Source organism: Nyctereutes procyonoides, unplaced genomic scaffold (assembly GCF_905146905.1).
Source record: "Nyctereutes procyonoides isolate TBG_1078 unplaced genomic scaffold, NYPRO_anot_genome, whole genome shotgun sequence".
NCBI classification, from domain to species: Eukaryota; Metazoa; Chordata; class Mammalia; order Carnivora; family Canidae; genus Nyctereutes; species Nyctereutes procyonoides.
This window is the reverse complement of record NW_026575048.1, coordinates 8309424-8333402: the sequence shown is the minus strand read 5'-3', so window position 1 is coordinate 8333402 and position 23979 is coordinate 8309424. Positions and strand designations below refer to the sequence as shown.

The 23979-nt window shown below is 50.1% G+C and overlaps 1 protein-coding gene across 10 annotated transcripts in view; it reads right to left on the bottom strand.

The window, feature by feature from the left end:
* The window catches only part of LPIN1 (lipin 1), a 132833-nt gene that overhangs the window by 11690 nt on the left and 97164 nt on the right, over positions 1-23979 (bottom strand). For 8 of the 10 annotated variants that reach the window (XM_055327568.1, XM_055327567.1, XM_055327573.1 and 5 more), the window contains 7 exons: positions 22829-22898; positions 19564-19656; positions 16071-16150; positions 10279-10405; positions 9067-9215; positions 8519-8605; positions 5834-5989 (listed from right to left, as the gene is read on the bottom strand). In XM_055327568.1, the coding sequence (XP_055183543.1) occupies positions 5834-5989; positions 8519-8605; positions 9067-9215; positions 10279-10405; positions 16071-16150; positions 19564-19656; positions 22829-22898 (762 nt within the window). The remainder of the gene's footprint in view (positions 1-5833; positions 5990-8518; positions 8606-9066; positions 9216-10278; positions 10406-16070; positions 16151-19563; positions 19657-22828; positions 22899-23979) is intronic. The other 2 variants (XM_055327575.1, XM_055327577.1) reach the window with 1 other exon arrangement.

Here is a 23979-nt window from a genome sequence, read left to right as displayed (position 1 = left end):
GCTCTCGGCCAACTGGCCAGCCTACCTGCACCCGGCCCCTGCACGGGGCCCCACTGCCACCGCCGCCCACCCCCTTCCACGCACCATCAGTGCCCCCTCGGCTGGAGGATTCCCATAGGCACGTTCTGTATACTCCACCCTCTCCCTCTCTCATCTCCTCCGAAAACCACCACTGCCCCCAGGGCCAAAGCCCCCTTCTTAGGTTTTCCCTCTCTGCAGACCAAATCCCATCTCCCTGCTCCCTTGGCGGCAAAACTCCTTCAAAGAGCCGCATCTCTGCATTGACTGCACATCTCACCCTTGGCAACCCGCTCCAAGCCCACTTGCTCCCCTCCCTCGCTGGCCCCGTAGGTCCCTGCGATGATGCCACAGTTCTCAAGTGAACAGACTTCCCAGCAGCACCTGGCACAGAGGAGGGGGGGCCACCCTTTCCGTCAGGACACCTCCGTCCCTCGGCCTTGGGGACCCACCATCTCCTGGGCTGCTTCCCACACAGGTCCCCCGGCTCTGTCTCCCCGGGCACAAGGCCTGGAGTCCTGGGGCCTCTGTCCTTCTCCCTGCCTTGCTCCCCAGGGGATCCCACCCCCTCCCCGAAAGCTCTAAATGTCACATCCAAACAGGTGTATGATACTTGTGATGTTGCAATACAATAGATACGTGGGGTCTTCATCCCCGGATCCCAGGAACCCAGCACGGAGCTTCCAAACCCTTGGAATTTCCTGAGTGACAGGTCATTTATTATTCGCAACAAGCCCCTTCCTCCACACCTGGGTTTTTACTAATGATCCTAGGAGGGGGGCTGGTTGCCATAGGAACCAACCTGCAATCAGAGGGTTGGAACTTTCAGCCCCACTGCCCCCCCACACACACACACACAGAGACACACAAATTCTGGGAGAGGTAGAGGGGCTGGAGATTGAATTCAATCACCAATGCCAATGATTCAATCAATCATGCCTACATAATGAACCTCCACAAAAACCCTAAACAGCCTGGACCTCATGGAGGCAAGACCTTTCCATCTCTGCCTGGTGTACATTTCCATCTGGCTGTTCATTCGTATTCTCTAGAATAAACCGGAGTGTTTTCCTAAGTTCTGTGAGCTATTATACCGAATTATTAAACCTGACAGGGGGTGGTGGGACCCCCTGATTTGAAGCTACGTGGGGCCCAAGTGGGGGTAAGCCAGGGACCTCTACTTGCGGCTGGCGTCTGAGGTGGGAGCTGTCCTGTGGGCCTGAGCCCCTACCCTGTAGGGTCTAGCCTACCTCTGCGTAGTTGGGGTCAGAACTGAACTGAATCGTTGGACGCCCATCGGTCCCCACAGGGAATTTCAGAATCGCCCCTTGTGACAGCCCCATGCACTGGGTGTCAGCAGTGTTGGGGATGAAAAGCACATCATGGGCTCATTCTTCTGTTAAACACAACTCTTCTACTTTATTAGGACTACGTTTCACTTTTTTTGACGGTTAAAAGCTTAGTGTCCAAAATGCGATGCGGTTAACATAAAATATGTACCACGTTTCAAAGACTTACTATAAAAACAGAATAGATGATATGTCTCATTAATAATTTTGTGTTGATTACATGTTTCAATATATTGGACTAAATCAAATGCTCTAGACGTTTCTTAAACACCATCTATACATGGCTGTCTCCTAAACATAGACTTCCGGCCCAGGCCCGTCTCTTCCTCTCCAGGCCCGCATGTGCAGCTGCAAAACCCCCGTCACTCAGGGCGTACATGACAGTAGCGCCCACCCACATGCAGGTGCTCCTGCCGCATCCTCCCCACTCAGCAAGTGACACTCCCGCTGGCCCAGGTGTGCCGCCAAAACTCGGGGCCACCCGGGCTTCTACTTCTTGCAACCATTGCCCCCAGCCCCACCACACCAGCAGGCCCCCTCAACTCTACCCCAAACAGGACCTCAAACCACCCCCAAGTTCCCTGCCACCCCTACAGCCCTCGTCCACACCTCCGTGGCAGGGCCTCCCCCTCCACTCCCGCAGCCTGAATCAGCTCCCAGCCCCCCACGCCAAGTCTGCGCACAGAAAGAAAACTTAAAACCCACTCACATCATGCTCAAAACCCTCCAGAATCTCGTTATGTCTCTCAGAAATAATGCAAATTCTTTGCCATGACCTACAAGGCCGGCGAGACCCTGTCCCTGTCCCTCCCGCCAGCCCCACCTGCTCCCTCACTCCCTCTTATCAGCAAGGTGCCCCTGCCAGCCCAGCAAGGCTCATTCCTGCACTGGGCACCTGCACATGCTGTTCCTCCTGCCTGGAACACTGTTCCCCACACCTCCAGCTCGCTCACTCCCTCCCGTCACCTAGGTCTCTGCTCCGATGTCACCTCCTCAGAGGGCCCTTCCCTTGCCCTTCTATTTCATAAAACACACCCTCACTTACCCTGGCTCCAGGCACTAAACCTTTGCTCTGCTTTGTTTTTCCTAACAGCACTCAGCACAAATATTATAGCATAGTTCCCTGTTTGATGGCATCTCTCATTAATCCAGAAGCCTCCCAAGGGAGGGGACTTTGTCCCAATCCTTTCTGTAATCCTGGTGCCAAAAACCATGCTGGTAAGTGACAGACACTTAGTGAATATTTGCTGCAGGAGCGAATACAAACTACCCACTTCTCATCCAAACATTACATGAATGTTTTACGTTGGTCAAGGAACACGTCTCTACCCTCACTTACTATGTTCCTTAAAACTAGGAAACAGGATGGGGATCCCTGGGTGGCGCAGCGGTTTAGCGCCTGCCTTTGGCCCAGGGCGCGATCCTGGAGACCCGGGATCAAGTCCCACGTCGGGCTCCCGGTGCATGGAGCCTGCTTCTCCCTCTGCCTGTGTCTCTGCCTCTCTCTCTCTCTGTGTGACTATCATAAATAAATAAAAAAAATTAAAAAAAAAAAAAACTAGGAAACAGGAAAACTTTAAGATGAAGAGAATCCAGAAATACCAGCTTGTTTGGAACACAGGGATGCATCTGAAAATCAAGCAACCTTTTCAATTAAACATCTTTGTATTTTAGCTGTCTAATTAATGCAATCTTAAAAAAAAAAAAAAAACACTATTTCTGTATAGAGCTCTTCACATCAAAGTCCTAAAAGCTGCCACCTGCAGGGGCTTGAGATGCTAATTTTATTCAAAACCTGATTTTCAAATACATTTCATGGTTTGATTAGGCCACTGCCTTGTTCTCACCGTGCAAGTATCCAAAGGCCATGACTAAACTCTGCTAGAAAATCAGCTTGAGGACATCCTCGGGGGTGGGGAAATGCTTGTTGGTGGCAGAGCCTTTGCCCCCATGAAAGCCATCTGAAACACCAAGCGCTCCCATCTAGTGCTCAAGTGGCACCAAGTCATCAACGCATACTCTCAAGGGAGCACCTCGGGGGTAAGACCCCTCACTCAGAGGCGCAGGACGTGTCTTCTCGTCGACGCCCTGCCAGTGGGCACTCCCTCGCTGGGCCCAGGCTGGCCTGGCACAGCCCTTCCCTTCGGGAACAGAGCACTCGGGGAAACCTACCTGTCACAGCAAAGGTGGAACGGAGGGCTCCCCGGGAGGGAAGGATGAGGCCTGCCCGAGGAGAGAGCATGAGCAGAGGTACGACACACACGGATCACACTTACCCCCCAGCATCTCAGCAACTGCAACAGGACTCGGGGAAATACCAGAGCCAAAAGGAAAGAACATTCCACGTCCAGTCTTTGCACTGACGGTTTCTCCATCTGTCCCAGTCTCTGTATCTCTCTTAAAACACTTGGCCCAGGCAGATATTAAAATAGCTTGGAAGGATTATCTTTGGGGCTATTTGCCAAGATAAGCTCCTAGGCTGAAGTTTCTCCACGACTGACATCTTGGCCTGGATAAATCATTATTCGGGGGCAGGGCAGAAAGCCCAGCAGTGCCGCATCGTGGGGCACCTAGCAGCATCCCTGGACCACCTGTGAGGTGTCCATGACACGCCCCAGGCACGACAACCAGAAACATCTCCAGACATTGCCATGCTCTCTGGAGGCCAAAATCGCCCTTGGTTGGGAGCACCGTTGTCCTGGAGTCCCATTTGCAGGCCCAGAGGAAGGATAATTGCCTGCTCCCTCGAGGATGGAAGCTCTATGCCAAACTCAGACTTGTTCTCAGCCCAGCTTCCAAGGCCCCCTGCCTGGAGCTTCCCTTTGGCACCCACCGTGCACGGGCTCGCCTTTCAGCCCCACCTCCTCTCACCCTGCTTGCCCTTGACAAGTGTGCTTCTCTGCAAACCCTGCTCACCCAATAAGGCTCAGCCCCAGGGCCTCCTCCTCATTAAAACCGTCTTGGATTCCTCATCCCTCCCATCAGAATTAACTTCTCCCTCACATCTGTATGGGAAGCTGCAACTCACCGCACACCCCTCACTGCCTCCTGACAGGGGTGCTATCTGCTTCTACAGGACTCCGAGCTCCCGGAGGGAGGGGCACCCACAGCCCGTACAGCACCCACAACGGCCCCTGCTGCATAGTGGGTTTGCAATCAAAGTCCACTCAATCCTGGGGTTCTGAGGCCTGGCTTGGAAAAGCTCACCCGGCGGTAGCGCACACACTGTGACCGCAACCCCACGACCCACAGCACCGTGCTCTGAGCCTGGCAGGGTCCTCAGGGACCACCTGACCTCATTTTCCCAAGTTAGACATAAGGCAACCAACACTGGGAGTGGGGGGCGAGGTCTAAGCATCCAGAGTGAGCTAAGTCCTTCAGAACCCAGGCCCTCACTCCCCATCAAGACCTTCCATCCCTACTGGCAGCAGTAATGAGCACAGTTGCCTAAGAAGACCTCAGGTGGAAGAGAGAACAATGCTGTGGGCAGGAGAAGAGAGATCCTAGTAAGTCTGCTAATGATGATGTCCGTTCTCAGCATCCTGGCTTCACACGGCAACAGTCTTCAGGCCACGGGCAAATGCATCCATCCAACGTTCATTCTCACTACATTGACTTTTAGTTATGCGATTATAAAAACATGCATCAAATAAGGTGGAAAACCAGAGCAATTATTGTCTAGGTTTAGACCCTAAAAGACCCACTGGCTCAATGATCTAAATGTTAGGAAACAGTCCTTTACTTATTGAACATATTTGAACCCGAGACAGGGGTTTCATGTCTTCCACTTGTATTTGCTACAGTTGGTTTTTTTTTTTTTTTTTTTTAAGAGAGTGCAGGTGAGGCGGTGGCCAGGGGCAGAGGGAGAGGGAGAGGCTCAAGCAGGCTCTACGCTCAGCACGGAGCCCGATGTAGGGCTCTATCTCGCGACCATGAGATAGTGACCAGAGCTGAAATCAAGAGTCAGATACCTAACTGACTGAGCCACCCAGGCGCCCCTTCTTTTTAATCAATAACCAAGCAAGGTATTTTCTACCCTGGATGAATAAGGTGACCATCAGCCCTACAGATCATTTCTCACAGACAACTGTATTCAAATAAGTAATTACATTTGGCAAAAAAAATAAAAACAAAATTGCCCTCATTTTCTATTGTTTTCAGGCAAGAGGCTATCTGCAAGGCTGGCTTCTCCATGAGATAAATACCACAGTGCCTAAAATTTAAGTGCAGCCTAAATTCAGAAAAAGCAGAGTGAGGACAGAGTGATCAGTCCCCAAACCCTGCAGTAAGCAGCATCACCTTGCTAGCACTCCAGCACGCTAAACATCTCTCTACCTAGGCCTGTGGCCGTCACGGGAGGACGTGAAGCAATGACCCCGAGTCCCCACACCTGTCCTGCTGCAGCCGCCCAGGGCCCTGGAGGAGGAGGCACGTGGGGCGCTGCCAGGACAGGGGTTCGTTCTTACCCACAGCCAGCCACGGGAGCATCACAGCGAGCCCCACGTGGACCTGCACTCCAACAAGCTAGGCCGAGATTCTGGGAGTCAGCAAGGAGGTAAAAGCTTCCCCAGGGTCGCCAGCTCTGGCCTGGGAAGGCACTGAGAGGACCAGGGTTCCACAAGCTGAAAAATGTGGAGGCAAAAATCAGAGGTACAGGCATGCCAGGTAGAGGCCATCGTTTGAACACAGGTGGGAAGATGGGAAAACAAAGCGTGGAGCGTGGAATACAGCCTGGATGAGAGCAAGGTCTGGAGAGAACCTCGGAAAACAAGGGCCTAGCAGAAGGCAGGGCAGGGAGCCTGAAGGCCACGGCCGAGCCGTGTGCACGCTCCAACTGCTCCAGTAGTCCAGAACATCACTGGCCTGTCTGGTGCCACTGAGGACACACGTCAAACTCAGTGAATGAACAAACGTCAAGCTCCTTCCTCTCGACCAAAATGAAAATACAGGAGGTACTCTGCACTCATCAGACCGCCCCCGACAGACCTCAGTCACCCTCCGCCCGTTGACCAAAGCAAAGAATGCTCAGGTGTTCTCTAACAAGCTACCCTACTTTACCTTCCAAAAAGATATCTTTTTCTGGGGGAAAAAATGCAACTGTGCCCTTTTTTTTATTAATACAGAGTAAGGAGAGGAGGAGATGTGTGTTCCAAAGCCCAAAATGATTCAGGCTGTGAGCTTCTTGGGATCCTGACTCATGAGGGCTTCTTCCAACTAAAAATAGATGCAATTTCCAGGATCACGCAAGTCCAGGCAGCTCCTCAGTAGATTAATCCTTCTAAACGAGAGGTCAGCCGCGGTGAGGCTGTGGGGAATGGGACCTGCACACAGGCCGTCCGCGGGTCTGCGCACTGGGCGTACCTTTACAGAGGGCAATCTGGTTCTATTGATCAGGCCTTCAAATGCGCTCATCCTCTGACCATCAATTCTACTTCTGGGAATCCACTTTATAGCAGTCGCTCCCTACGTGCCTGTGCCTTCTTCATTTATTTATAGGCTCATCATACATAATAAACACTATATGGAAGCGCTTAGCACATCAGCCTTGGAAATAGTGAAAAAAACTGGAAACTCCCTCCTGTGTTCATCAACAGAAGACGAATGAAATACAGCACACTTCATCCATATCGTACCACGTGTGCAGCACTGAAGAATGAGGTAAACCTTCCATCTAATGAACCAGAAAGACGTATTACTCAATAACACAGGCGGACGTGTGTGTCGGTGGGGGGCATGGCGAGAACAGAAGTGGATTTTAAATACACCAGGAGAGAAAACCAAACTGTTCACGATGGCTCCACTTCTGGGAAATGGATCAGCTTGGTGGCAGGGCTGGGAGGAATAAGATACAGCCTTCGTACTCTCAAGTTTCTCTCATTTTTCTTATTTCTCTTAATTTTTTAAAGAAGCATGAACTACTTTTGTCATTTTTGGAAGAGAACATCTGGAAAGTAAGGTCGAACCCATGAGCCAGGCATCTAAGAAATCGGAGGCTCTCAATCCCACTAGGATATGGGGGCACCATCCAGACACCCTGCCCCCACTGCCACGTGAGGTCCAGGAGGCCAGAGACCGTGTCTGCTTCCTGACACCTCATGTACCTGTCACTGGGCTGGGTACACAACAGGCACTCAATAAATGCTGGATAAGTGAGTGAATGGGGGGCAGGAGAGTTCACTTCATTCATCTGTGCTCACACACTACCCGCAGAGCTCTGCGTGCCCATTGCCCCCCAGACTGTCACCTACGTGGGCCAGAGGTGACAGGTGAGGTTGGGAAACACAGGCCCGGTTTTCCAGCCTGGCTTCCACTCACTACATAAGTCCTCACCTTCCTCAGCCATGGAAAGGTGGGGCTGTCCTGTGCTGGCCCAGGGCACCTTCCAGCGCAAGTGGCTGGAGAACAAGAAGCGTTGGAGGAGAGGTTTCCCTCATGAGGGAGGCTCCGAGTCCACAGGAAGATGGAGACAGCGACAAGCCAGTGTGGGAAGGGAGAGACCTAGACGGGCCCTGACCCTGGAGACAGGCCAGAGTGAACGCAACAGCCGTGGGGCTGAGCAGACTGGAGTGGAAGGTGCCCTGCCTCCGGTAAGCAGCGACGGGCACGTGGACCACGCACTCCTGAGTGAACTCATGATATTAATTCTTCTAATAACTCTGAAAAGCCAGTAAGTGAAGGTGAGAGGTGCCTGACATACGACAGCAGTTTACGACCTAGCCCACCTCCAGGCGCAGCTGGTGCGGCCCCAAAGCAGGTGCTGTCCTGAGCGGTGGCAACACAGCAGAGCGTCCACCCCCCAGGCCCTGGGCAAGGTGAGCACTGCAGCCAAAACCTGCCCGGAATCTGTACCTTTTTGGCCCAAACCACATCGCTTGGCATCAGAGCACCACTACCTCACCTCACCTGAGGAGACGGGCCTCCGTATGAAATGAATCTCAATCCCGCCCCAACGCTGCCATCCTCCCTCGGCCAACAATTCTGGAGCCTTCTATCACTTCCTCTTTTGAATTTGAGGGATTTGGCAGGATGAGGACCCACTGTGTCCTCCACACCCCATGGACACCGCCCCCACGCTCAGTGTCCAGGCTCCGCATTCAGGGTGTCGTGCGCCCGCAGAGTGCGGGAGGCAGGGGCAAGCACCCAGTACTTACTGGCTCACTTTGTGGTACAGCTTCGCGATGCCCTGGTGGGTCCAATCCTTCCCCAGGGTGGGCAGAATGTGGCCAAGAGTATCTGATCTAAATAAAGACAGAATTGAGAAAGAATGCATTAAAAGGGGCATGACAAAAGGGGGAAAGCCCACTCTGATTCACGGGACCAGAAATACCTCATAAAATGTGCCAACAAGCCCCCCGACTCACTTGCTGGACAGAATGACAGTAATGAGAGAATGTTCACGGAGGGCTAGGTTCCCACACGAGGGAGCACCTTCTCCCTGACTACGTATCAAGTCTGTGACTTGCAAAATCAAAGTGAAGACGCCATTCAGGAAGTCGCCCTTGGGGAGCATCCACGTGAGCAAGGGCATGAGGGAAGCAAGCCCCTGCCCCTCGCCCCTTAGCACTACAGCTGCTGAGGCCAGGATGGAAGATTCCACGGCCGCACCACGAGCTGGTGGCACCACGAGCCCAACCACAGGAGCCCTGCGGCCCCACAAGGTAGGCAAACTCGCCCACGGCCCCGAGGCAGCCACACCCACCTGGTGATGGTCCCATCAATGTCGGAGATGATGACTTTATCGTCCCAGTTCCACAGGTAGATGGTGCCCTCGCAGCGACAGGTGCCTTGGTACTGTGTGGTCACGCTGAACACCACGTCGTTCGGGCCATTCTTCAGCTTTAAGCTTTTCTGAAAAACACGAGCCACATGTCCACTGAGGGGAAGGCCCAGATCGAGGGCCACCGGGCTTCTGTTCCACCAGACGCGAGGTCAGGGTCATTGTTCCCGCTCACTGCCCTGGGCCTCTGCATCATTCTGCCTCCAGATGAGGATGGTTCTTTCCAGGATCAGCCAGGCTGAACCCCAGCTCTCCCCACGGGGCGCCCCCGGAAGGCGGCTCATCCACTCCCTGCAGGGTAGAGGGACAGGCCGGCAGGCTTACCACCGTAACTCCACCTTCAGCGCGGGACACACTACGCCATGAATAAATATGACAGACCACAATGGGGGGCACAAAGCCAGGCGTGGAGATCTGTTTCCTTGAGTAACCGCAGACCCGAGGAATTCACAGCAGATTGGGAAACCAAATTACCTTTGGGGGGGTTTGCATCCTGTCGCTGGGACCCGACAGGGCCTGCCAGCTGGCTGCCTGACTCCACGTCCCCCCGGCATCGCTGGCCTGAGCCAGGTGCCATGCAGCGGCACTGAGACGGGGCCTTGGTGGTGTTAGTGGGGGTCTGGCCCTGACCTCTTCCTGTGAAATGTCATCACAGCTTACCCTGGCCCCCCACTGATTCTTAGGATGAAAGCAAAGAAGATACTTGCTCACTGACTGTTCATGGTCCAGGGAAAGAAGGGTCTGACCAAAATTGGTGATATACCCCCACAGAAGAAGACTCTGTGACCATGGTGGCCCCGGCCACCTGCAACTCCCTAAACCCCATTGCAAGTGCTTGATCTCCCCCAACTTAGGAGATGCACTCTCATTAACAAATCTCTCTAAAAATGGAAAGAGCCTGGGAGACTCGGGTCTATCAGTCATTTACATCTAAGGATGCATTAGCTTCATCGGGCTGCCCTCCTCCAACACTTGAAAACAGGAGCCTCTAGGGCCACAATGGCAAAGCGAGGCTGAGGGGCCGGCCTGGCCAGGTGCTGAGGTTGGGGCACCCGGACCACCAGGCCGCAGAGTCTCTGGGTGGCCACGCCTCAGCCAGCGCCCACAAAGACGGCGAGAGAACAAGACACTCACCAGCTGCTCTGAAGTGAGCCGGAGGGTCTTCCTGTAGCTGACATTGGACAACAGAGGGAGGTGGCTTGCACTTGATGGCTTGGCAGCTGCGTGCTCTTCATCACTGGAGGATGATTCATGTTTTATTCTGGAACACACAGTGATGTAATCACCAATTAGGAAATGCATCTGGGTAGCCATTAAAAATGCATTAGGCCGGAATCAATGACAGAGTCAATCGGGTCTCTCCCGAGTACTGTCTCCTGGGTGGTCACTTACCATCTGCCATTACATTTATCAATGAACGCTCGCTAACTCCCATTCATATGCCTCCTGCATTACTCATCTGGGGCTGCCTCTCCTCATTCACTTCCCTGTTCACTAGCTATCATCACTCTATTTTAAACCAAGACGCTCCTTCTTCCTGATAAACAGGGTTAAGCTCCCTCTTGCCAAGGATGCTCGCAAACATTCTGTGGCGGGTCTAAGGCTGCAGGCCAAGGCGGCGAAGTCCAAATTTCTACACACCCCAGCAATCAGGTCCAAGTTTTATGCCTCTCCACATACACGTTTCCAAATAACCAGGAAACTCTCGGATATCAGTCCTCCTCCTCCACAAGCCGCAAACAGGGGCTTGTGAGCAAGGGCTGCACACCTCACCTGCCCGTGCAGGACCCACAGGGCCAAAGCTCCTTACTCCTCTAGACTTCTCTGTTTGGAGAGGGGCTGGGGGATGCCGATGGGAAGCAGGCTCGTTTTCTTTCAACAGCTCTCATAAAGCATATCAGTAATTAGATGTTCCCTCAATTACAGTTCTGCTGGAGCATCATCCCCAACCCAGCAGTGTCAGCTCTGCTTCCTGAGGCCATTGCCTTCAGAAACATCTTAACAAAGTTAATAAAAGTTTGTTAAGGCTAAGTGGAAAAGCAAGCACATCGCATCCTCAGGTGCACACCTTCCTGCAAAGCTTCCTGCTCGGGGCATCCCTTTATGCAAGACTGACATGCCAGGGGCCGGGTCATTTTTACCTCAATGAGCCCTGACTTCTCCATGCTCATGTCATGTCCCGTGCCCTCCGGGCTCCTGTTCTGCCCCCACCTCCCCCCTTCTATGCAGCCTGTTGCTTTCTTACCCCATGTGTTCATTCCAGAGCAGTCCCTGCAATCCACGACTGTCCCAAACTAGGGAGTCACAAGGGAGGACACCGTGACACAGCATCCACTTCTCTGTTATTTCTAAGAGGAGCCGAGCCTCTGTCCACATCTAGGAGGGGCCCTTCCCTAAGCACCTGCTGCCCTGGCCCCACAAGAGGGAGCCTGTGGCCTGGTGGACCGGAGCTCTTTCACCTGATGCTCACTGCACTGCACCAGCTACGGTCAACACAGCAAACAGCCTGGCTCCAGCTGTCCCAGGGCCTCCTTTCTGAACAATCACAAGACCTATGATGGGAAGGCAGACTTGGCCATCACCAGGATACAGTGGCTGTGGTGAATAAGCCAGGGGAACAGGTCACTGTGTCCACAAAGGACAGCACATGTAGGCTAGAATCCTGGTTGGTTCGTGGCAGGCCTGGGCTACGTGTGGATGACTCTAACGCATGACACTGTGGGCCGTCTCTAGGTAGTGAAAATGCTGCAGGGGTTAGAACCTGAGGAGTCCGGGTTGAAACTCCACAGGAATCAGGCTGTTACGCTAAAGAGATTGCTTCTTCTTTCAGCCCTGACCTCCTTATCTCAAAATGTAGAAGAACAAACCGCATCACACCCACCAGACATTCAGGATGCGGGCACATAACCGCAACAACCGGACTGGGAGACACGAGCCGCACTCAGAGAAGGCCTCACACGGGGAGAATTCTGGGTGCCTCTGGATCGTCTCTAAAATGACACGTTCCAACAACAGTACTTTCCAGTTCTGGCCCCCGTGGCTCCTGCGAACAATGCTGGTTCTTCTGAACCTACAACCTACGGATTTCCAGCCCAGGAAGATGCAGTCCTGGAGCCCACCCGGCCCTATAAGCGCCCAGGCAGGAACCAGGATGCAGGCCCCTCCCTGAAGATGAAAGGTTTATGCTCAGACCAACCAGTGTGGAGTGAAAGGAGACCCTGATGTGAACCAGAACTCCCAGGACAACAGACAGACTGATGTGTGTCTCTGCTCAGAGGGTATGGAAAAAAGGCAGAATTGCTGTTAATCTCCATCTGCTGCTTTAAAAAAAGGAAAGAAAAAAAAGAGGAAAAAGAAGAGAGGAGAGGAGAAGGAGAGGGAAAGGAGCGGAGAAGAGAGGAGAAGAGAGAAGAGGAGAGGAAAAGGAGTGGAGGAGAAAGGAGAGGAGAGGAAGAGCAGAGAAGAGAGGAGAGGAAGAGGAGAGGAGAGAGAGGGAAAGGGAAAGGGAAAGGAGGGAGAAGGAGAGGAGGGAGAGGGAGAGGAGAGGAGAGGAGAGGAGAAGGAGAGGGAAAGGAGCGGAGAAGAGAGGAGAGGAAGAGGACAGGAGAGAAGAGGAGAGGAAAGGGAGAGGAAAAGGAGCGGAGGAGAAAGGAGAGGAGAGGAAGAGAAAGAGCAGAGAAGAGAGGAGACGAAGAGGAGAGGAAGAGGAGGGGAGAAGAAGAGGAGGGGGAGAGGAGAGGAAGAGGAGGGGAGAGGAGAGGGAGAGTGAGAGGGAGAGGAGGGGAGGGGAGGGGAGGGGAGGGGAGGGGAGGGGAGGGGAGGAGAGGAGAAAGGGGAAAAAGGAAAAGGAAAACCGCCACCACCAACTCCGTGCGGCAGGCCATGTTTGAGGGAAAACAGACACAAACCCTGAAGCGGGAGTTGTATAGCTGGTGGAGCCAGCTCAGGGCAAGCATGCGACATCCGGGGACTCTGCCACCTGCACAGACCCCGTCCCCCCAGGCCTGCAATGGCCCATGAGCTGGTGCCTGCTTTATGATGCCAGCAAGCAGCACCAAAACACAACAAAAAGGGCGCATCTTGCTCGAAGTCTGTGTTGAAGGGTAGCTGTGAACAACATCTAAGTTAGCACTTGTCACAGTGCGTATTTCTCAAATAGGATTTTAATGATGTGTATGGTGACAAGCATTTTGCTCAATTAGGAGACTTCGGGGAACCGCTCTGTCAATCAAGCCTGTCAATGAGGAGAGCACTCCAACGCCTTCTCTGTCAGCTGTGCCCATCCAATGGGGAGGCTGAACGTCTAAGAAGCTAGGAAAAAATTCAAAGATTTCCATTTCTCTGAAGAACTTGATGGTAATATTTTTCTGAATCTCAATTCCTCCTCACAAGAGTCAATGCTCCATTTTTCAGGTTTAAGAAAGAAGCACAGCGTGACTAACTCACAGAACGGTGAATTGTCTTAAACGATTTCTGTTTAACTGGGAACAGCATCTGTGCCAACACTTGAAGAGGATGGTACCGGATGGTAGGAAAATCAAATGCACCTCACCAGCTGATGCTGCAGCTCCAGAGGAGCCACCCTGGGGTCCTGCTGCTCGTCCCCTCACCCCGGCCTCCCAGTGTCCTTCCTGGACCTCCATGCGACTGCTGGCAAGGGGAGAGGACCAGTAGCAGATGCCGCTGCATGTCACACTACCAGCTAGTGTCATGTTTTGTGCCCTTTTTATATATATAAAATTTATTTATTTATTTTAGGGGGGGGAAGAGAGCATGTGTCAGTGGGAGGAAGGGCAAAGGGAAAGAGAGAGAGAGAGGGAGAAGATCTTAAGCGGACTCCCTGCTGAGTACAAAGGTGCATATCCAGACGCGGGACTCACAACCCTGAGATCATGACCTGAGCTGAAATCAAGAGTCAGGTACTTAACCGACTGAGCCACCCCAGAGCCCCATGTTCTGTGCCTTTTCAACCGTGGGCCAGGTCCACCCCAGAACCACCTCCTGACTGCTCTCACTCGGCCACTGCAGGCACACCTCCTGTGTGACCCTGTCGGGTTTTGCGTCCTGGGTCTCCTTTTTTGTCCTCACAATGCTGTGAGAATTAAATCAGCGGATATACGTGGGGTTGGTAACATCCTTATCCATATTTTGCAGATGGAGGAGGAGACACTATGGGGCTGATGACTTCACCAAAGATCACACAGAAGATTGACAAAGTCTCCGCTCTACGTCCTGCTCATGCTGCCTCTCGTGTTTGGAAATTGTGGCTAGGACAAAGACAGTTCTTGAAAACAATTCCAAGAGAGCGGGATGTTTCTAGTGCAGCGAAACCACTGGTTTAAAGGCTCAGGGCAGGTGGGCTGGCGCCCCTGCTTGTGTCCCCTCTCACCATGTCACCTCTCTCCTGGGCTGCCTTCCCCCGCTGCTCTGGACCTGAACATCACACCTGTTCCTTTGCTCAGATATGGAAGCCAGTTTACCCAAAGCCAGGATTCTAAACCAGGTCCTCCAGACTCCCAAGTCTGCTGTCTACAGCCTGTGGCTGCCCACTCACAGGAGTGAACAATGACCCCCCCCCCCCCCGCCGAAAGTCCACTGGCTTCTGGCCTGCTTTACACATCCCCTTGCAGGACAGCACACCCTCAGCCTGCGCTCCATCGTGAACATACCAGCCTTCTCCCTTCCGAGCTCACGCAAAGGTACACTCAACATTCCAGGCTGGGAAGGTCCCAAGTAATTGTGCTTAAAAGCCCTCTTCCAGAGAATGAGACAGAGACAGAGAGCAAAAAACTGAAAAGTCAACCCCACTTCCCTCTCCAATGTAGATGGGCAGAGGGTCAGGTGCCGGGGTCTCACCAAAGGAAACAGCAAGGGTGCCCCCAGTAATATTCCAGCCAAGAACTGGAGAGGCCTCTTAGTCATTTTCGAAAAGGTCTACATGCTTCTACACACAGAACAATAAAGAAATCAGGGTTTTTTCCTACTTCTACCTATATGGGCTTCTGTTTCCCACCATGGATTCTAGAAATAAAATAGCTGATGATGCAGAGCTTTGGCCAGGAGGCTGAGGACCTGCAATCTAAGCCCGCCTCTCCTATGAGCCAACAATGTATTGGGAAAAACCTCTCAATTCAGTAATAGCTCAACAACACCTACAAAGTACCTGCTACATGTCAGGCATTGGCTTAGCTTCTACGATACAAAAGTGGTTAAGATCTGCAATCTTGCCTTCCATTAGTTCGTAGTATTTCCTGCCGGCTAAATAAGAAATGCAATCCTGGGTTCCTAAATACAGAAATACCCTAAAGGTAAGGTGATATGTAAAAGGTGCTATATCAGCTCACTCGGCGTCAGTATACATTGTCAGCATCATAACCAATGCCTGATGGCTTTGCATTCAGATCAGAGTTGCCCTCAAATCCCATACAAATTAACCTAAAGACAAAACATTAATAGTTATCTATCAGTTGCCAAGTTACTGTGAATCCATATAGATTCTTAGAAAAGTATCAACGTAAGCCCCAGTAAGTATCTGAACTACAGAGAAAGGCAATTTCCTTCTGAAGGAAACTTCTTTCCACGTTGCTGTTAATGTTCACGTTTGTCATCATCCTCCTCCTCCTCACCACTGCTGTTGGATTCCGTATGTCCAGGGCCACCACACACCAGCACCCGGAGAGGCGCTCTAGTTACACGACCTCACTGAAGCATCACGTTTACTTTGCAAGGGGGATATCTAGGGGGCAACTGCCTCCATTTGACTCAGGGGAAACCAAGTGGCTCCAGGTTGTTGAGTAAATCCAGAGCCAGGGCTGCAGGCCAGGTCTGCATGTATATCCGGCAAACCCCTGAGCACCCAGCAGGCACCTGCCATGCCCTGGGACACAGAAGGGGGCTGTCCCAGCCCACGTGGACTCGCGCCGTACCTGGTGGCCATGCTAAGCTGTGACGGCTGCTCCCCGGTGCTGTGGCTCTTCCCAGCCAAGCACTGCTCTGGCTTACTTTCCTGGAGAGCAAGACAAGAAAGAGTCACGAGAGTAGCAAGGAGAAGTAAATGCACAACACAGTCGGTGTTCCACAAGCCCGGGGCAGCGCCCCAAATGCTGTCCCCAACATTACACGCCCCAGTCATGGCAGGTCCCAGTTATTCCTTTGCTTGGAAGCATTCAATTAAGCTGAGAAAATTTTTTTGACAGAAATGAGTCTGTTTTCCATAAGTGTTTGTGGCACCAAACCAAACTTCATAATCACTGTAGCTTATGCAAATGCTTTATCAAGGGCTGCTTGGATACCCGAATATTTTCAAAATATTTTCTTATAATTGCTGATAGAAACGCTTGAAAATATTTTCACACCATATTTTGCTTGGGAAAATGTGGATGCCTTCTCTCTTTCTCAACACCACACACTCTTAATAGAAAATGCTCCTCCGATGTACTGGAAAGAGCTCTGGAACTCTACGAGATCTGGGCTCAGCTCTGCTTCTCTCGCTGGGGAAGCCTAGGCAAGTCATGGAAGCTTCCAGAGCCTTGTCTCCCCACCTGTAGAAGTGCCAGCATCTCCTAACACTGCTGCGAGGACCACAGAGATGCTGCACAGATGCACAGAGCCTGGCCCACCGCAGGCCAGGGAGGGGAAGACACCCCCAGCCCCATAGTCTTTCTGGAAAGTCATCACAGAATCACGCAAGGACGAAGGATGTACAACTAAATCCCATTATTTGGGATCATTTCATTTGGTCAGGAGGTAGGTTAATGTTTTCAATGTTAATAAAGAAAATGAGAAAAATAAATACTATGTCAGGGTGACCATCTTAACAAAGGATGAGTACAAACTCCTTCCAAATATTCTTTAGCTTTTTATAAGCACACAAATGATTGATGTGACAATAAGCCCAGTAATTTTTAATCTATTTACTGAGGTAAGTTAGCTACCATTATCAACAATTCTTTATTAAACTAGTTCAAAAACATATATCTATCTGAAATAAATGTATTTCTGTTTAAGAAATGTTTAATTTCTTAACTATTCCTTCATGCCGGCATCCACCTTAATTCGAACTGGTGACAATGTGAATACTCCAAAACAAACAGGCCTTTGAAATAGGAAATAGCCCTCTGCTAAATTCTAGAACATTCTACTCTCCAGTGGGGGAACTAGAAAGGCCCTTTATGTTTTAAGTCACCTAAAGCAAAGTGTATGTTTGCTCTAATGTGTTTACATCCCTTGAAGGTAATGGAATAATTGGTCAAACTCAGGTATGCTAAGAAAATATCAAACAATTTTATCTTGATAAAATTCTTCCACCAGACTTTTTCATTGAACTCATGGAATAAATATATTGAGCTCACTGGAGTTTCTGTTAGTATTATAATAACCAACCTGACTGCTGTGCTTGGGGTTTCTTTATACTATATTCCAAAAGTAATCAGCATTCCCTCAAATCTTTGCCAAGCCCTGCCCTGTGTCCAATACGGGCACCAGGGATATCCAGAACTAGACATGGCCTCCGCCTTCCTGGAGTTTAGGATGCTGAGGAGGAAGAGACTATGTTAATCAAATAGTCACACTAATATGGATACAATTACAAATGAATGAAAGCAAAGTGCACCTGCAGGGCTAAGAGAGCAGAGAAGGGGCAGCCCAGACTAATCCTCTGAGAAAGAGCTTTTTGAGACGCTAATTAAGTAAAGGAGGGAGTGGGGGGGCCTAGGAACACCAGGCAGAGGGAATGGCATATGCAAAAGTCCTGAGGCAGAGTGTGCTTTCAGCCAGTGAAGCTAAAGCAGGGAGGACAGGGAGAGAATGACAGAAAAGGCTAAAGAGAGACGCAGGGGCGAAGATACACAAGTACAGTAAACCATGTTAAGGACTTTGGTCTTAATTTTAAGAGCCCTGGGAACCCAAAAGCTTTTAAGGAAGAAATAACACAATACGGACCAGTATCCTAAATCGACCAGTGCAGCTATGGTATAGAGGCTGAAGAAGAGAAGGCAAGAAGAGACCAGTCGACCACTGGAAGCAATCCTGGGACAGATGGAGCTAGTCCACACTTGGCAGAGTAGAACTGGAGCAAGATGGGCCTATTGGAGATATATTTAAGATGGTAAACTGATAGGACGTGGTGACGAACTGAATGTGGGAAATGAGGAAGAAGAAAGGTCCAGCCCATGGAGGGACACTGGCACTATTTTCTGACTATGGTCCAATGAAGGAAGAATTCACAAAAATACCGTGAGTTCAATCTTAGAAATGACCAGTTTGAAGTGTTCCGAAGCATCCACATGGAGATGATGTCCACAATGCCGGCTACTTGATAAATGGACACGGAATACAAAAGAACGTCTGGTTTGGAAATAAAACATGGGCATGAGTGGGGCTGCCCAGGGAAAGGCAGGCTGTCCAAGCAGACAAGAAGGCCTAGGACGACCCTCAATGACCCCCTCGGGGGCAGAGCCAGAGTGGGAACAGCCTTAGAAGGAAGAAAGCCCGGCAGACACAGGGGCATGGAAGTCAAGCAAGGAAAGTGCCTCAAGAAAGACACAGAGAGGCTGCCAGAGATCTGGAAAGAAGTACAGGCATTTATAGGCATGGACCCCAAAGTCATGCATGTTTAGACACAGCACTTAAGTTTGAAAGGACTGATGAGAATTAGTCTACCACTCTAAGTACCACCTCACTACAATTATACTCACAAGCAGGGCAGCCCAGGTGGCTCAGCAGTTTAGCACCGCCTTAAGCCCAGGGCATGATCCTGGAGACCCCGGATCTAGTCCCACGTCAGGCTCCCTGCATGGAGACTGCTTCTCCCTCTGCCTGCCTGTCTGTCTGTCTGTCTGTCTCTCTCTCTCTCTCTCTCTCTATCGTTCATGAATAAATAAATAAAATATTTTTTAAAAAAGTTCCTTACTATTAAAAAAAAATTATACTCACAAGCCACAGGAAGATACTTTATTTTTTTTTATTTATGAGAGAGAGAGAGAGAGAGAGAGGGGCAGAGACACAGGCAGAGGGAGAAGCAGGCTCCATGCACTGGGAGCCCAACGAGGGATTCGATCCCGGGTCTCCAGGATCGTGCCCTGGGCCAAAGGCAGGCGCTAAACTGCTGCGCCACCCAGGGATCCCCCAGGAAGATACTTTAAAAAGAGAATTAATCAGATTGAATTCCTCCTGAATTGGCCACGGTCTCCACGGGGTCAGGAGGTGACCTCAGCTCTGTACCCACACCTGCCCTTCCTCTGCACCTTCCCCATGTTCCAGGATGCCTTTACTGCTTCGCCGCAGAGCTGGCTTGTAAAAATTCAGTATCATGGCCTGTGCTTATTTCTCTGATGTACAAGCCTAGAAACAAATTCCATAACACAGAACCCCAAAATTAACTGAGCTAAGTAGAAACACCCTTTTGTTTTCCATGCTTACCTCTTTGATTGTGGTATTTCTTCCTCTCCATGAAAACCACCATCTTCCTCCCTTTCTGGGCATCTTATCCCTCACGATAGATTCCACAGTGGCCTGTTTTAAATGGATGGTAACATAAATAATGGAACCAAAAAAAGATCAACTTAGCACATCCAAACCAAAAGATACACACATGCAAATTAAAGTACAATTTAAAAAAAAATTAGAGAAAACACAACATACTATTTGTGGATTAAAAAATTTCGAGAAGCAGAACCTAATGGCGTCCAAAATCACATGAAGATAACTTAAGCATGAAGACTTAAGAAGATGTTAAAAGAATAAACAAACAACAAATAAAATACAACACAACAACAACAAAAAAAGAGAGCATTGAAAATCATTAGTGATTAGTTAAGACCAGAGGTTTTCAAAGTAAAGTGATTTGCTGGTTAAGATACTGTACTCTCAGTGTGATGATTAGAAAATTAAAAAATGAAATGATTAATATGGAATATAGGGTAAAACAGTTTTAAACAAAGAGTAAAATGCATCTCTTTAGTAAATGTGAATTGCCCAATCTGGACAAAATGAAGCCTGGTAAGGTGCATTTGGATTAAAACCTCAAGTAGCAAAAGGAAAACTCATCCTCTTGCCCTAAAGAAATGAAGGTTTAATGGGGGAAGATTAAATATTAATTAATAATTTTCTAAGTATTTCCAAAGAAGAAAATCTTTCTCTTGAGGTGAATTCCAGCACCAGGTAAATAGTATCTCCTCTCCCTTCCTTGGTTCACAGAACCTATCAGGGAATGGATGACCCTCTCCTCCCACTAGTAATGAAAGAACAGTTTACATCTTTCAACCCAACAGGCTGCAGGTTAAGTAGAAAGATTAAAAAATTCCCATATTTCACCCAAAGTGTGCTTCTTTTTATCATTTAAAAATCCCTACGTGATATGAAGGAAACTGAACACACAGAAAAGCAAACCATGTGTACCCTATTCACCAAGAGGATAATTCACACAGATGTCAATCACCCTATTCCCCCTAAATTCATCCATAAAGGGAACTAAACCCCAATGTAAGAAAAAAAAAACTAGCAGGATTATTTTCATATCTAGGCAAAGCGACTCTCAGGTTCATTTGTAAAACAAATAAAAATAGCCAAGAAAACTCATAGACAGAAGAGTATTAAGTAGGTACAAGCCTTATTAGATATTGAAATGTATTGAAAATCTATCATAATGAAAAAAAACGCATTTTGGTACATGAGTAAACACATAAACGGAACAGAAGACAAAGCCCAGAAATCTAAATTGATAAAGAAACATCAAACAACAGGCTGTAGCTATAACTGCCTATCAGTGAGGAAGGCGGCCTAACCAAAGGTACCGGCATAGTTAGGTAGCTATGCCAGGGCCGGTGGGTTACTTGCCTCCCTGGGCACATCATCCCCTCTCTTTCTTGCCAACACATCCAAAACTCTGTTCATGACTCAGGCGAAAAAAAAAAAAGACTCAGGGGCAATATGTTCTGACCTCCCTTGGTCTCCGCCACGCATGGTCATTCCACTGTTTTGTCAGCACCTGGTTTGGCGGTGATCGTGTGACCACGTGGCCAGTGAAATGGGAGAAGTCTGCCTCTACCCTTCCTGTTTGGGACGGGGCTGTTTGAGAGGATGATGTGGGGGGCAGCCACTTCGTGATGGTGACGGGAAAGCCAAGACAATCACGGAGAAGCTAACCCTGAAACTACCAACCTCGAAGATTCTTACCACGTCGGAGAATAAACCCCTATTATTTAAGCTGCTGGTAGTCATTCTGTTTCCTACAAAGCATCACGATTCAACAACCAGCTGGGGAAGCCCCGACTTGGTTCCTGATACCTCACTCACTCACAAAATAAAATCCGGACACATCAGAGATTTAAGAAAGCACTAGGGGAGGGGCGCCTGGGTGGCTCAGTTGGTTACGTGTCCGACTCTTGATTTCAGCTCGGGTCTGGATCTCAGGGTTGGGAGTTCGAGCCCCGCACTGGGCTCCGTGCTGGGTGTGGGGCCCACATAAAAAAAATAAAAAAGAAAGTACTAGAGGGAAAGTTGACATATTTTCACAAGTTTGGAAAATGGGAACACAGGGCCATCCTAAGTGTGCTACAAGACCCAACAGCCATAAAAGATGGACAAATTCTACATATAAAAGTAATTCTACATCAATAAACGTCCTAAGCAGAGTCAAAAATTACTGACAGCTTGTTAAAAAATTTAGAAAAATTTAGGATACATAGCACAAAGCCTCAGCTTACGAGTCATGCGCACATCTTCTGTGAGTTAAACCGTTTCAGTTAAAGGATATCTCTACCACATTGTTTTTTTTTTTTCTTAGCGATTTGTAAGATAACAATTTACCCTGAGCCATGAATACCATGTATACCATGAGGAAACAAAACCAGAGAGGAAAAATGACCTCAGGTAAAGCACCACCACAGATGAGGTCACAACCTCCAAACCCCAAATGCTACCCACGCAGGTGCGTGCGCACACACACACAGGAAGGAGGGAGCGTGGGCCCAACAAAGTCAGAGCTGACTTTGGAGAACTTCAGATATCCTAACTATCTGACCTGCTGCAAGAAGCACCTGCTGAGTGGATGAGGGAGACAAGGAAAGACATGGTCTTTGCAGAAAAAGAATGTATAATCTAGCAAGAAGATACAATGTTGAAAAGCTGACCAATTCCCGGCGCCCGGCGAGTGTCCGGTGAGTCCTGGGGGGGAGCATGACAGCCTCTTCCTGCGACATCACCTGCTCTCTCCCCAGCGAGGACCTGCCAGGCCCTGCACTCTGCCCTCCTCGCCTAGCAGCACCTGCCGCTAGTGCTGGCCCCCACACCTGATGCGCCTTCTCCCTGCAGCCACACTGCCACCTGCTCAGGCCCTTCTCTCTCATCCCCTCGTCACCCCTGGGCTCTGACATCCAGTCACCCACCTGCTCTGTCCCTACCTACATCCCCAGTACAGCAGATTGGGGAAGGAACCCTGCAGGAGGCAGGCCTTGGTCTGGCGCTGCCACGATTGGGAGGTTTCGCCCTGATAAGCAAGAGGGGGGAGGACATTCAGGGTGCAAGAGAGGGAGATTCCAAACTCCTGACATCTGTAATCATGAACTTCAAAAGATCATAACGTAATTAACTCTGTGGTTCTAAAATAAAAGTTAAATTCTAACTGCCCAGATTAGTCTGCCCATCGTGTTTAGTGCCACCCCTTCGGCCTCATGTTAAAGCTCACCTTTGGCAAAGGTTTCTGGAAGGCCTGCATGGCCAGGAGCAGAGGCGCTGCTGTTGTCCAGTTATAATATCTGATGTGAAAGAATGAAATAGGCGTCAAAGACCAAAGCTCAGCCTGAACAATCTTTCTAACGTCACGAGAGACAGTCCAGGAAAACTCTGGAATCCCAGCTGGGTCCTTAACGAGCCCAATACTGTTGCCAACACCCCGGCCCTCCCCAACTTGCCCCTCCCTCGCAGGGACCCCTCGTCCTGCCGACCTCACAGCAGCCCCTCTTGGGGGCCAAGCACAGACCGGCAGATGTGGTCTGAGACCCCCGTGGCCAGCTGGAGGGAGCCCAGGCTCCGTGACGCATCAAGCCACCGATGCGCCTATGGCATTTCTTGCCACACTTCATGGAAAAGGCAACTAGGGACCCCAGGTTAATACCTAAATACCCCTGACTTCCTCTCGCGGAGAAAAGTTTGCTGATAATCTACAAAAACACCTGCACATCCCCTGACCTCAGTCAACGAAGCTTCAAGGGGTAGATAGGCAGTCTATTCTGTGAACGCCCGTGGACTATACGGGGCTGAGGCTCACAGGCCAGGGGCTGAGACTCGATGGTTCCATTATCAAATCTAGTACAGGGGCACCTGGCTGGCACAGCTCGTTAAGCGTCCGATGCTTGGTTTCAGCTCAGGTTGTGATCTCAGGGTTGTGAGATCGAGCCCCACGTCAGGCCCTCTGCTTGAGAGTCTCTCTCTCCCTCTCCCTCTGCCCCTCCCACTCAGGCTCTCTCTCTCTCTAAAATCAATAAATCTTTTTTTTTTTTTTTTTTTAAATTTTTTTTTTATTTATTTACGATAGTCATACAGAGAGAGAGAGAGAGGCAGAGACACAGGCAGAGGGAGAAGCAGGCTCCATGCACCGGGAGCCTGACGTGGGATTCGATCCCGGGTCTCCAGGATCGTGCCCTGGGCCAAAGGCAGGCGCCAGACCGCTGCGCCACCCAGGGATCCCAATAAATCTTTTTTAAAAAACCTAGTACGGATGAGTATTAAAATCCACGAGATTGACAGTTACATCAACCTACCAGCTATATAACAACACAGTATTTTGCCAAGAGTGAAGAGATGATAATAAATTGTAACAAGGACTTCATTTCACAT